We start from the raw sequence: 12948 nt of genomic DNA on the forward strand, positions 1-12948 counted from the left end.
GCAACAACTTTCTCGAAGACAGAGAGGAAAATTTGAGGCTCTAAAAACGAGTCTGGCATCAGGAGATGGTTGGGTGCAGCCAGGAGGGAGGAATGGAAAATGTGGTGGTGGCTCTGGGAGGAGCCAGGGCCTGGCACTGATTGTTTCCCCTGGATGGACTTCAAGACTCTGATCTGCCACCATATGGGTGTGCAGTTCAGTAACATCATGCGGGGTCTGTTTCCAGCCACCCAGGAGGGGGTGTAGCTCGGACACTGCAGAAAGTCTGAAATTTAAGGAGGCCTAGGAGGTACTCATTTCTTGCCTTGTGTTGCTCAGGAGCATATTCCTGGACAGTATCCTGAATGTGAGACACTGCCATGGGAACCTGGGGTTGTAACCCCCTTCCCCCCCAGCCCCGCTTTGAGACCTGTAGCTTGTCTCTGCCCACTGCTGAAGGCTGGTGTCATTAGTGCCTCAGCAATCCGATGTCCTTGCTTCATACAGCCCCCCCCAAAACCTAACTCTTCCCAGGGGCACTGAGCAAATGCAGTAACAGAGTGACCGTCCAGAGGGGGCGCTGGGTGAGGGTGAGCGGTGGGGGCTGCCTTCCCACCCATGTGCTGGGGGACTGCTGGCTGGCAGGGTTGTGGATCCCCCTGGAGATGGGCACTGCCTGAAGAAGCCCTGTCAAAGCATTGTAGCAACCAGCAGCCCTTCATGGAGCTGCTGGAAGGAGGGTCCCAGGAGCTGTCAGGAGGCTTTTGGAGACTTTACATTAAATCTCTTTTTCAACACCTGCTGGCACTCGGTGCTTCCCAAGCCTGGAGCAGGCTGCAGGGGGGATGCTGGCTCCCTCCCATGTGCTGGATCTAATCTTGCCCTTTTGCAGGAAGATCTTCCCAGAGCTTAAGGGTCTGATGGTTTAAAAAAAAAAAAATGCTGAGCATGCCTTGAATCTACTTGCATTGGTGAGGGAGCTGCAGGTGATCAGCCATGCTGCAGCACCCAGCCATAAGTAACCCTCCCATGGTCCCCTCATCTTCTCATGACAAGAGAAAGGTCCCTTGCTTATGCTCCCTTGACTCATCTCGTCCTCCACTTCCAATGAGAGAGCGCTTGGTGTTGGTAAACATCATGTTATAAATAGGCAACTGATTCTATATTGGGAGGAGTTTTCTCTGCTGGTGAGCACAAGGCGTAGTGGGACCGGGGAGCTGTGAGCTTGGCTGGCAGGCATGCGGAGGCGCTGCTGACCCCTCATCGAGGGGCTGCTGTGGGCATGGCTGGGGAGAAGCTGCCAGCTCTGGCCCCCTCGGCCTGGGAAGCCATCCACACCTCCCACCCCTACCGACATGTGGATGGGGGCATTGGAGAGGAGGCTTGAAAGCAGCTAGGATTCAGGAGGAAGGAATGAGATGCACATGGCTCTGTTGGGCTACGGTCATCCCTGAGGGGCTGCATGTGTTTCATGTAAGGACAAAGATACTGTAGCTGGTAGTGATGGTGGGGTAAAACTTGGGACAAGGTCACTGTCAACTTCCTCCTGTTGAAATCTTCCCTGACTCAGGAGAAGGTGTGTGGCCAGCATCTGGATGAGACTGGGAAGGTGAGCAGATGACTGCCCTGGGCTGCTTTGCAGTGCCCCCCCAGGCTGCTGGGTAGAAGGCACAAAGTGAGGGATATCTCTGATTGCTACCTGGTCACACACACATGCATGTCCCTATGCCTGCACCTACTCGGAGAGCAAGTGTTAACCCTAAAGCGCTGCTGGGACTGTGGATTTCTGATGAGCTGCAATAAATGAGTCAGCCCTTGGGCGTGTGCGTGACTCAGAGCCCAGCAGAGCTCCCTGCAGCAGGGTTGATCCTCAGAGGTCCCGGCACTAACCCCGATAGGATGTGTCCCCCTGCCACCAGACACGGCAGTCGGTCCCCGGCAGCCATGCCTGGTGGCTGGCACCGCAGCCTCGGCAGAGGCCTGATTTCCATACGTGGGGATTCCTCAGAGGCTTTGACCGGGATGCCAGTTGGGTGGCGTAAGCGGAGGGCAGGGTGCCAGGGGTGAAATTCCAGCCTCCCCGCTCACTTACGGGGCTGTGGCAGGATTGCCATGGCAAGCCTCCGGCATAAACAGGCGGGCAGGAAGGCAGCGGCCACCCGGGAGGAGAGGATGGAGGAGGTGCTGCCCTCCTGCATCCCTGTAGTTTCCTATTTCAGGCCCTGGAGGAGCTAAGCACAGCTTCCAGGTTTGGTCTGGAGGCAGCCAGGCACTTTCCCCTCCGGAGGCTGGGCTGGGAGGTGCAGTCCCAGCCCCGGCAGCAGCATTGAGTGGAGAGGGGATGTCCCCACCGAAGGTGGCTGGGATTCAAGGAGCTGTGAGTTGGTACACAGGGATGCACATCCTGCTAGGGTGACGCTTAGGCAGGGGACTGCTGACTCTGCAGCCTTCCCTCCCATCATCAAACGTGAGGGGGACTGGGGGAAGGAGCTGCTGGGCTTGCCTGGGAGCTCTCGGGAGGGCAGTGGTGGCTTGCAAAGTGCAAACCGAATGCTTTTGCAGTTTGAGGGGTGGGGGTCCGCTGCTCAAATAAGCAGCATTGTCTGGCCTTACTTTGCATTTTCCAGAATGTGTTTTAAGCCGTGTAAACCTAACACTACCTATCGCTTTCCTGTTAAGTATCAGGCTGGCTCCTCTGAGCTGATTGGGATGCATTGGAAGAGCCAGGCAAAAGGCATCCCAGGAAAGAGCCTGGCCAGCGTGTGAGGTGAGGCAGGGTGGCTGCGTTTTCTCCTCTGATAAGAAGCAAAATGCCCTGTAAGAGGCTCCTGCCTTATGTCCAGCATGTAGCATAGGTCTTTCCACACTGCAGTCTGAAAAGCAAGTATTAGGAAGCCTCTTCTCTCTCATGGGGTGATGGAGTTCACCTCTGCCCTTGGTCATCTTTGAGGATTGCCTGCCTCGGCGGGAGTGCAGGAGACCCTAGATCATACAGTTGCTTGGGGAAACTGAGCTACTCGAGTGCTTAGCGCAGGAGACCTTTGCAAAATACTTCGTAACAGCAGTGGAGACACAAAGGCTGTGTTGGTTGTGGGGTAGTGTTTGCCAAGAGCCAGGCAAGCCCTGATACTAAAGCTGATAATTGGTAGCAAGCCTGGCAGCAAGGTTCAGGTGTGTCCCACTGTGTCAAAAGTGGGACAACTAGGGTGTCTGAATGTTTGTGGATTTAAATGGGAAAACTGAAGTTTGCTCTATCACAGTTGACATTTGTCCAATTGCTGTGTTTATTTAAAAATGAAAGCAAGCTTGCTTCCCCCTCCCGCTGCGGGCTGCTTGGACACCATGGGAGGCAGCTGTGCCGGAAGGAAATGGGAAGCCAGAGGACAAGCTAGGATGACAGGGTATAGGGCTCTAGATGTTTGGCCACGATGTGACTGAAAGAGAACTCTTTGGCCTCTCAGGCTGTGAGTGTGAAGGAGTTGTGCTGCAGAGCAAGGAGCCCACAGGACCATTCTCCCTCTGGCTCTGGCCGTGCCTGTGCTTGGGATGTTAGGGCACAGTGCTGCTGGAAAGATGCTGATCCCGCAGAGACGTCAGCTGTGGAAACAGTCAGAGGCTGGAAAGGTGTGCGTGGAAAGATGCCAGGTGAACAGAGCTCAGCTGAAGGGGAGCAGAGGCAGGTGAGACTTCTCCCGACAGCAAGAGATCTTCAAACCCCTTGCTGAGAAGGGGGAGCAGTATTTTTGGCAGAGCAGCCAGAAGCAGAAGTAATTAGATTTGGAAACAAAATCAGGAGGAATGGCATGCCTTTCAAGCCTACTAGAACCACTTCCCCATGAAGAGAAGAAAGCTTTCTGGTCTAGGATCATTTATTTAACCGGTCACTATGAAGTATACTGTAGGAACCTATTTCTCATCATCAAAGAAAAATTTTGGTTAAGCTACTTGATCTTTGCTGCCTCTATGCTGAGACACTCAACTGGGGCTGGGTTGATAACCGGTGCACATAGCTGGGGTTCAGAGAATGGTCTTGGAAAACATCTGGTGCTTGAAGCAGAGCACAGTGCTCAAGTCTGTCCCTTCCTGGGTAAACACTTTAATTTTGCCATGTACTCAAGTTATGATGACTTCAGTGAGAGTGTTTCAAGATAAGTGTGTGCTTAGGAGCTTTCCTGAGCAGGGGTGTTTTCTTTTGCCTGAAGATCCTTGGAGAAATGTCCTAACAGGCAGTAGCCCATACAGCTGCCAAAGCTTGATTTGTATTGGAAGAAATACTAAGCGGTAACCTCATCTGGGTTATTAATTAGTAATTAATCTTGGAATGCCATAATCTGCTAACTGTTTTTATACTCCTGCTCTCGTGATGTGTTTGGGAAGGCCAGGAAAACTTCATGCCTAGAAGAAGAATTCTGGAGGAACTGCTTGCGATTCTGTCACACTGCATTAGAGGCCTCAGCCACTGCTTTGAGTGATTTTTTTTCTTTTCAGGCAATACATGTGGTATCTTGTCCTGATCCAGAAATGAGGTATGGAACAGCATGTTCGCCTTCTCCAGCATGTGAACCAGCAGAGAACGGTTTTGTTATCTGAAGGTACCCTGATTGTCTTTGGGGTTTACTGGCTCCTTTTTATTTGGGTGTACTGCCCTTCCTGTCCACCTCTGTGGTGCTGCACTTCACATCGGTACATACAGCCAGATGCCCCTTCCGTGCAAGGGGAATGCCCAGGAGTGTGATTTCTTGGTGGAAACCTATATGGTGCACTTTGGTGCATCCTGCCAATGTTGTGCTGCGTGCTGGTACCCGCATCCAGGGGAAGGTTAGGGTTGGGGGTACAGGGTGACTTTCAAATTTCAAGGCTTCACACAAGGATGGAGACACAAGGTCAGAGATGAGATTTCCCCCAGGCTTGGGGCACCTGCACCCCAGCCATCAGTGCTGTCACACTGTTTTCTTTTGGCATTAGAAGTCATCTGTGGAAGAATATGAAGGAGAGGTGGTCTTGGGAAACAGGGCCAGAATAAGCTTAAGAGTAAGTCTTGGCTCCTACTGAGAGAAGGATCAAGGCTGAAGGGCTTAGCCTGGCAGCAGAGGCAGTGGGATGGGAGCAGCGCAGTTCTCCTGAACATGGTCCCTCTCAGGGCGGCTGCTGCAGCTCCCATGGGGCAGTTCCCCACTGATTTGCACTCTGTTTGGGGTGGTGCTTTACATGGGAAGCAGCCTCCAGGTGTGCGGGCTGCCTTACAGCAGCTCCAGGCCATGATGCTTAGCTGCTCCTGGGTGTTTTCCATACTCAAGCCCACGGAAAGCTCCTGCTGCAGTTTTCCTTTCAGTGCCACAGCCTGGAGGAGCAGAGCCCAGGAGATGCTGTGGCTGCCTGGGGGCTTGAGGGGGGCTGCCAGGTATCCGGTCTTAGTTCTTCTGTGGGATGCTTGTCCGTCTGGGTGGGAGGGCTCTTCCTGACTTCACCTCCAGCAGCCCTTGGTGCACAGTATTTAGTGTGCTCCACACTGCTGCTGGGGTGACCTCCAAGCCATCTCCTTCATGTCAAGTCAGGATTTCAGTGGTCTTAGTAGGTGTGAGCGCCCTGGCTTCAGCTGGGGCTGTGGGCAAGAAGAGCCGAGGTTACCAACTGCAAGTTTTTAGTGGATTTTCATAGTCTTGATATTTACTCTTGTGGAGCTGTGCTTCATGGATAAACAGTGACTCAGAGCAGCTTTGCCCAGTTAAAGTACTGTTTCTTTGTTTGTCCTAACACTGAGATAAAGTCCGGAAGACATGAGGCTTGCACTGCCGCGTCTCACCAAAAATTCAGTGCCCTTCTTCAAGTCCAAGCAGCCACTTTATCTCACACACCTTTATCTGTGGGTCTGGGAGCCAGGCTGCTTGCCTTGAAGTACCACTTCGGTGTTCTTGGTCTCAGCTGGACGCCGTCGTCTTTGTGCCCAGCGCCCAACCGGCACTTTGTTCCCTGTTTTCCCAAGCCAGACTCGGCTCCTCTTGCCAAGTCCCGTGGGGTGGAGAGAGACCACTGAAAAGAAGAGCCCGGTCAGCATCTCTGGAGTGCTGGTGGCTGGCTGAGAGCCCAACGTCCCCAGCCTGCTGCGTGCTGAGTGACTCCTGCCTGCAGACCCCAGCCCCAGCCGTCGAAGGCAGGCAGAGCTGCCCTGAGAACTCAAAAAGAGGTGTTCGACCCTCATTCTTCCCAGTAGGTAAAGGTTATTGGGGAGCTGCCTCTAGATTGGATACCTCTGGTAGCATCAGAGCAAACATCCTGCAGAAGTAGAATTGGGACACCTTCGGGCACTGCTGTGCCAAGTGAGGTCCAGCAGTTCTCTCTCTGTAGCACAGATGAGGGCTGAGGGGCAAGGACAGTCTCAAGGCTGTATTAATGTCCATTTTGCTCTGCTATGATGCTTGTTATTTACTCAGTGCCCAGCAGGAGCTCAACGTTGGTCTCTCACCGCCTCTCTTTCTCTTGTTGGAGTTTAGTAGCTGCTGGGACAGAGCGTGCAAGGGGAACCGTGTGCCGTAAAGCCTCAAGGTTTTTCCGGCATCACAGTGTCCTAGTTTGGACATCCTTGTGGCCAAGCTTGCCCTGCTGCTCTTGGTTGTGCTGGGTGCTGTGCCAGCCCTGTGCGTAGTGCCCTGGTGCTGTGCCATGGGTCGGGCTGTGCTGCTGTTGCTGGAGCTCTGACTCCTGTCATGATTTCCCCAGCAGATGCAGAATGCTGATTCCTAGATGTTCTCCTATAATTGTCCCGGCTTGCTGGCCACATCCAGCCCTCTTGCTGTGAGCGCCCTTTGCTGATGCCTGCTGTTGTTGAGGAACAATTGACTTCTTCCCTCCTCCTGCTGTGGCTGCCGAATCTCTTCTCAGCATGGAGTCGTAAAGGGAGCTCAATTCTGCCTGCTGCAGGGCTGTGATTAGGTTGACCTTTCTTGCTTGCCTGTGCTGTGGGTCCTTTGTAGACCAACCCTGCAAGGTAAGCGCTACCCTAGGAGTGCCGTAAGGAAGGCAAGGAAAAGGCGAGAACATCCCCAGCCTGCAAAATGCAAACACTTGGAGCTGCAATCTGCTGAAGGACCTTTGAAAAGGATCGGCCTTTATTTGTCATAGCAAGGGTGCAGGTGCCAGGGTTTGGAGTAGATGTTCCTGTTGTTGTAGGAGTAACACTGAGAGGAGAGGCTGCTCCTTCTGGAGGTCATGCAGCATCCTGACTGCTTGCCCCCCAGTTCCCACAAGGGAAGGGGTTTTGCTTTAGGCTTCCTGGTTTTACACCCCATGTGGCCCCCAGTGCCCACAAGGGAAGGGGTTTTGCTTTAGGCTTCCTGGTTTTACACCCCATGCATTTCCTGCTGGATGAGAGCACCAGGCTGGTGGCCCCTTCCCTGCTAGTGCCAAACTTCCTCACCTTCTGACACGAAGGAGGGTTTTTCTGTGTGCTGCTAAGCATTATCTCCAGGGATGCTGGTCTAAGCAGCCCGTGCACCTGCTTTGTCACCATTCCCAAACTGATGCAGGGTTTCAATTTTCCTGGGTCCCTATGGAGCGCTTGCAGGGGCACAAAGCTTTTCATAAGTACAACCCAAGAGAGAGAATGCCCCAACCCTGTGCATGCTGAGTGTGGTGTTGTCAGAGCTTAGGGCAGGAGGACCGGGCAAGAGAGAAGCTTACCCCCAATAACCTCTGAGTGAGCAGCTTGCATGCTGCAGAATAAGGAGTAGAGATGCTCCCAAGGCTGATGGAGTAGGATATCCTACCAGCCCCTGGTGAGGAACCACCTGCGGAGCCCTGAGAGGTGGCTTGGACAACTCTGAGAGATGCTCCTTGCCACTGCTTGGTGACTTGCATCACCATGGGTTTCCTTGGTGGGAAGTGCTGATCACACTGTATAGGTAAGCAATTGTAATCGTGCCCAGTGGCCAAAATTCCCCTGTCTTTGAGCACTGTGCTGCAAGGAGGTAGAGAGTCCTGTCATTCAGAAGTAAGGAGGAGGAAACAGTCAGTGTGACCTTGAGAGGCTAGCTCAAGAACCTGGTTTTATGAGACCCATGCACATATGCTTCACGCAAGAGGAGAAGCTGAGTGCAGATGCGAATACCCAGTCTGTGATGACTGATAGGGGACAGATATGGGGCATGAGGGAAGGCAAGTATGTTAATATTCCCTTATGCACAAGGGGATTAAGATCAGAGATAAAGAAGCTCTAAGATGAGGTGAGCTTACTGATAAACAAAGGAAGCGGGCATGAGAGCTGGGAGAGGTGCAAAGCTCCTGCTAAAAATGTGTACATGTGCAAAACGGACAGGATGGCATTTGGTCATTTAAACTGAAGGAAACATGAAAAAATTCAGAGTCAATAAGGGATCACTGGGGAGGTTGGTCCAGCTTTCAGCTAAGGCAGATGTCATGCACCTGAACAGCTCTCCTTAACAGTGCTCAAAAGCCAAAGTGGTATCTGTGCAGTAAAGATGCTGTATGAACGTTCTCACCTAAAAAAGTAAGTATGGGAGAGCCAACCTGGGGCAGGCCCACAGATATTTTGCAAGGAAAGTGCAGACCATGTGCAAGTAGCGTAAGCGCTGATAACAGACGTGCAGGAGATAACAAAGGCGGCAACCCCTGAGGAACAGCCCATGTGCTACTGGGCTCCATAAACCAGAAGCTGAAAACCACTGGTGTTGAAAGATGATAGGGTCTCCATCCTTGGGTTTAGTAAACGTCCATTGGGAATTTGCAGAGTTGCTGCTGCTGGGTTGTTGGGTGATAGGTGAGGAAGCCCTGTTTTCTGGGACTTACTCCCAACCAGGGCTTGTTTGCCATATGGCCACTCCTCTGCAGAACATAGGGTGTGAAGTCCAGCGCCTTGTCAGTCTTGCCACTCAACTTATTTATGTTGCGTTTGCTGTATCGCTACCAGCATATGCCTACAGGAAACAAGGGAAGCCAAACAGTAAGCAGTATTTCTTTATAGACTCTAAAGTACAAGCTGGCAGACAAACTTGATTTCTTTCTGATAGATTACGGCCCAGGAGCTTGAAGGGAAAGTGACAGGTAGATATATTTGGAACGAAAGTGTTTGATTTGGTGACTCATGAAATCTAACACTCAAAATTTAATGCAAATCAGGTTGGCTGTGACTGCTGTGCAGACTGAGAGCTGATTGATGTGGAGAACTGTTGGATAGGTTTGGGTTTCCTCTTGGTGGCAGAGGAGGAGATGGGCCCTTGCCACGGACTAGGGTGGGACACATGGATGGGACCCTGGGGGTGTCCGTGTGGTGTCGAGACTCCGTAATGTTTGTCAGGAGGCAAACAAGACTGGGCTGGGGACCTCTCCTTAGCGGTGTGGAAATGCCAGGCGCAGTGGCTGTGTTGGTTCCTTGTAGCTGGGTGCAGGCAGTCGGGCTGCCTTCTTGGCAGCAGAACCACAGCATGGTGTTGCGTGGGTGCCGCTGTTCTGCCAAACCTCTCTGGAGGGGAAGGGGACACCATCAGCCTGACGGCCAGACAGGGACAGGCACCCCTTGACTAGGAGCACCCAGTCCAAAAGGATGTGAAAACTGAGGCAGGAGGGCAACAAAGTGGGATGTGGGAGCAAAATGCGGAGCCAGAGAGGCCAAAGAGCCTTTAGGCTCAGGACAGATTAGCCAGCCAAGATGAGAGGAGCATGAATCACAGCGTACCAGGGGTTTGGGCCGTGGTACGGCCCTTCTTGGCACAGTACGTTATGTTCAGGGCACCATACGACTTGAAAGCACTACCAGCAGATTGGAGGGAGTTCCTGTAAAAATGAGGCGTAAAAAAGACCTAGCTGTCTGGAGCTAAATCCGGATCGCTTGGCAAGGCAGGCAGTTTCCAGTGGGCGAAGGCAGAACGAAGGGTTTTGCTGATGTTCAAAGGCAGGGGTTTGTGATTGACTCTTCTGGGTGATCTTGAAAGGGACAGAGTTGTGAAGTGGACGGGTTCCCTAACCTTCATGGAAGTTAGCGTCCCAAAGCTCTTCTCCTTATTGAAAATCATGGATGAGAGAATAACCTCCAAGAAAGAATAGGTGTTATATGGCCTGGTCAAGGGAGGATTGTCAAGATGAAGTTGTGGAAATAAAATGGCTTGGTTTCACCTGAAACTTGAAGATTTCCCTGATGCTGAGATTCCCCAGCTTATGGATGGTTTTGGGGTTGTTGGTTTGGGGTTTTTGGGGGGTTTTCTTTCACAGGGAAGGGAGTTCTTCAACCAACCCTGTTTCAAGCCTTTGAAATGAAGGAGCAACCCAGTACTGAGCCCCAGGAAGCAAACAGGTCTCCAAAATATGTGTCCCTTCAGGATCACCCTCTAGCAGGTTCAGGATAGAATGTCGGGAGGAGTTTCCACTCCTTTTGGGTGAGGAAGCCACGCTTCCTTCCCGTTTTGCTCATGAAGTGATCTCTTTAGGACTCAGTTGCCTTTAGGAGAAAATCAGCCCCAGGTTTCTCGTGGATCCAACAGCTCCCCGCTGTTACAGTCTACTTCCATCCCTGCCAGGCACGGTCCCAGCGCAGATGAGTCACTTGTGTGGTGGGCTGTGCTTACGGCTGTGCTGGGAGCGGGACCAGGGGTTCCCAAGTGGTGGGGTGTCCGCAGCCAGCAGCACGCAAGCTGCCGCACAGCGGTGCTCCGGGCAGCATGGGGCCAGGGGCTGGCCGTGACAGTGATGGTACCTGCCAACACCAGGGCTGGGAGCTGATATACACACACACAAAAAAAAAAAAAAAAAAGGTGTGATGTACTCTGCTGGTAGATGGATATTTGAGGCCTGATGCAAAGCCAGCTGGAAGGACTTTGGACCCAGGGCAAGGGTGCACTTAGTTTTTGCTTTGAAGAAGCCAAGGCTGCCAGATCAAAGCTTTGGAGGCCTGGTGTCTGCTTGGCTAGCTCATACAGATGATGAAGCGTGCGGGGAGCTTTGTATGTTGACTGGAGGAGATAGCGAGGAGGCAGAGAGATGCAGGGCTTTGGCAGGCCCTCCTCCTTCCTGGTGGTACAGGACAGGTCCCAATTGTATGCTCCTCAGTGCTTTGCCCAGGCTTGTTTGAAATGCAGCGGTAGCACATTTGCCTCTTGATGCTTTGTTCCCTTGGCCTGCAGATCACATTCCTCCTCGCTGCACCCGGCGCGTCAGCGCTTCTCTGGCCCTCAGCTGCCTGAAAGCCCCATGCCAGGTCTGAAGCACGGCGCAGGGCAGCTTTCCCACCGCTCTGTCTGTAGCAACAGTGCTATTTTCCCCTTTTCTTTGCTGCTGTACTCTGGGAAAGGCTTTCAGCTAATTTGCAAGCCCCCTTCTCCCAGTCTTTCCTGAGGCTTTTCCCTGCTTGCTTGCCAAGAGTTGGGACTGTTCTTCCTGTGGTCTGTTTGTGGCTGCAAGCGGTTTGCAGAGAGTTCTGCTGGGCTTCGCTGTTGAGGCGCAGGTAACCTAGGTGGCCGTTTGGGGGGTGAAAAAGCTCCCTCGACCTTGGGTTGCCAGCTGCCGCGTGAGGGTCCCCAAGTGCCCAGTGCAGGCTGGTCTGTGCTGCCCTGGTGGGCAGGGGCTCAGGGTGGCACATCCTCCAGACTCCTGTCCCTGGCATTACTGCATGGATCACCTGTGGTGCTTAGGAGACCAAGAGGACCCTCGAGGAGCAGGTCTGCGAGGTACAGGCCATGCCCCCAGCACCCTCTGGGGCCAGGAACCAAAACGCACCTTCACCTCCCTGAACGTCATGTCCTAGAGATTTAGCAAATTTTGGATTGCTTGTTTTCTAATCTGGAGGACTCCAGTATCCTAACCCCAGGCCTGCTGGTATCTGCCTGCCTGTCTCTTGTGCCGCCAGCCTGTTGTGAGACTGTCATATTTCCATCAACAAATGCGTCGCTACCAGAGCACAATCTCACTGTTCTAACTACAGATGGGGTTATTAACATTTACCGGTGAGAAAACAAATGCACGTAGCTCGTGTGCTTGCATCGTTCTGGCTGCAAGAGCAGGCATATGCTTTATTGATTTATGTTTTTCTGCTAGTGTTTCTCGGGCCACCTCCTCATGTCTGGCTCACATCAGTGGTGTGGCTGGAAGAACACAGCTAGACACTTGCCCATGTCGTTGCATCTGTCTGTCTGTAAGCTGTCTGTCCAGCTTCTGCATCGCCCCTACCCGAGTCCCAGCAGGGTGCTTTCTCTTTTCTTCTTCCCTCTGGGTGCCAGGCGTTTGGCAGAGGATATGAGCACTGGACGTGATGGGCAGAGGCTCCAGGGTGAGCTGGCAAGGAGAATGGGAAATGCTCCATTTGGGAGGGCCTGCAGCACTATATTTATTGTGTGCCCTGGCCACGCTGTGCCATGGCAGAGTTCAGCATGGGACAGGCAGCCCCCTCAACAGGCACCTCCTGGTCCCCTGCCCTGCAAGAGCCCCTCAGGCCTCTGCTGGGTGTCACCCCCTGCCCAGACTGCGGGCTGACTCCGTGAGCATCCTGATGCACACTCTGTAGGCTGGGACGCAGCTGTGGAAGGGCCAAGGAATGTCATCCTGGCCTTCCCAGCCTCATGCTGCCTTCTTTCCCTTTGCAGTGGATGGACGGGAGTGTGGGGGCTTGCTTGGCTCCCACGTGGGTGCTCATCCAAGAGGAAAACCCAGCGAGCTGTGCTGACCTGCAGGCTGAGGACAAAGGCGAGGAGGAAGAGGAGAGCCCCTGCCCTGCTGGGTCTGCCAAGCCCTCGAGAGCGGCGGTTCCCAGGGCTGCGTTTGCTCAGGGCTTAGTGGGTGGGAGCTGGGCTGCAGGCTGCATCCACTGCAGCGCCCAGTGGGATGTGCTTTAGGGACTTCACCTAGGGAGCGGGATGCCTCTGCTCCCGACACGTGGGGTAGAAACGTGGGGCAGCGTGGACACACCGGTCCACATGATGGGGAGGCTGGGCAGGGAGCAGGATTCTCTGGGGATGGGGGACTGGTGTT

General features: G+C 53.3%; 1 protein-coding gene across 4 annotated transcripts in view; it reads left to right on the forward strand.

Moving 5' to 3' along the window:
- The first annotated feature begins 4472 nt into the window (after positions 1-4472).
- The window catches only part of TMEM63B (transmembrane protein 63B), a 31297-nt gene continuing 22821 nt past the window's right edge, over positions 4473-12948 (forward strand). For 2 of the 4 annotated variants that reach the window (XM_035901447.1, XM_009646048.2), the window contains exon 1: positions 4473-4505. In XM_035901447.1, coding sequence (XP_035757340.1) covers positions 4501-4505 — 5 coding nt within the window. In that variant the 5' untranslated portion in view covers positions 4473-4500. Of the gene's footprint in view, positions 4572-5962; positions 6191-12948 lie in introns of all 4 variants that reach the window. The other 2 variants (XM_035901449.1, XM_035901448.1) reach the window with 2 other exon arrangements.

Source organism: Egretta garzetta, unplaced genomic scaffold, assembly GCF_000687185.1.
Source record: "Egretta garzetta isolate BGI_Z169 unplaced genomic scaffold, ASM68718v1 scaffold729, whole genome shotgun sequence".
Classification (NCBI taxonomy): Eukaryota; Metazoa; Chordata; class Aves; order Pelecaniformes; family Ardeidae; genus Egretta; species Egretta garzetta.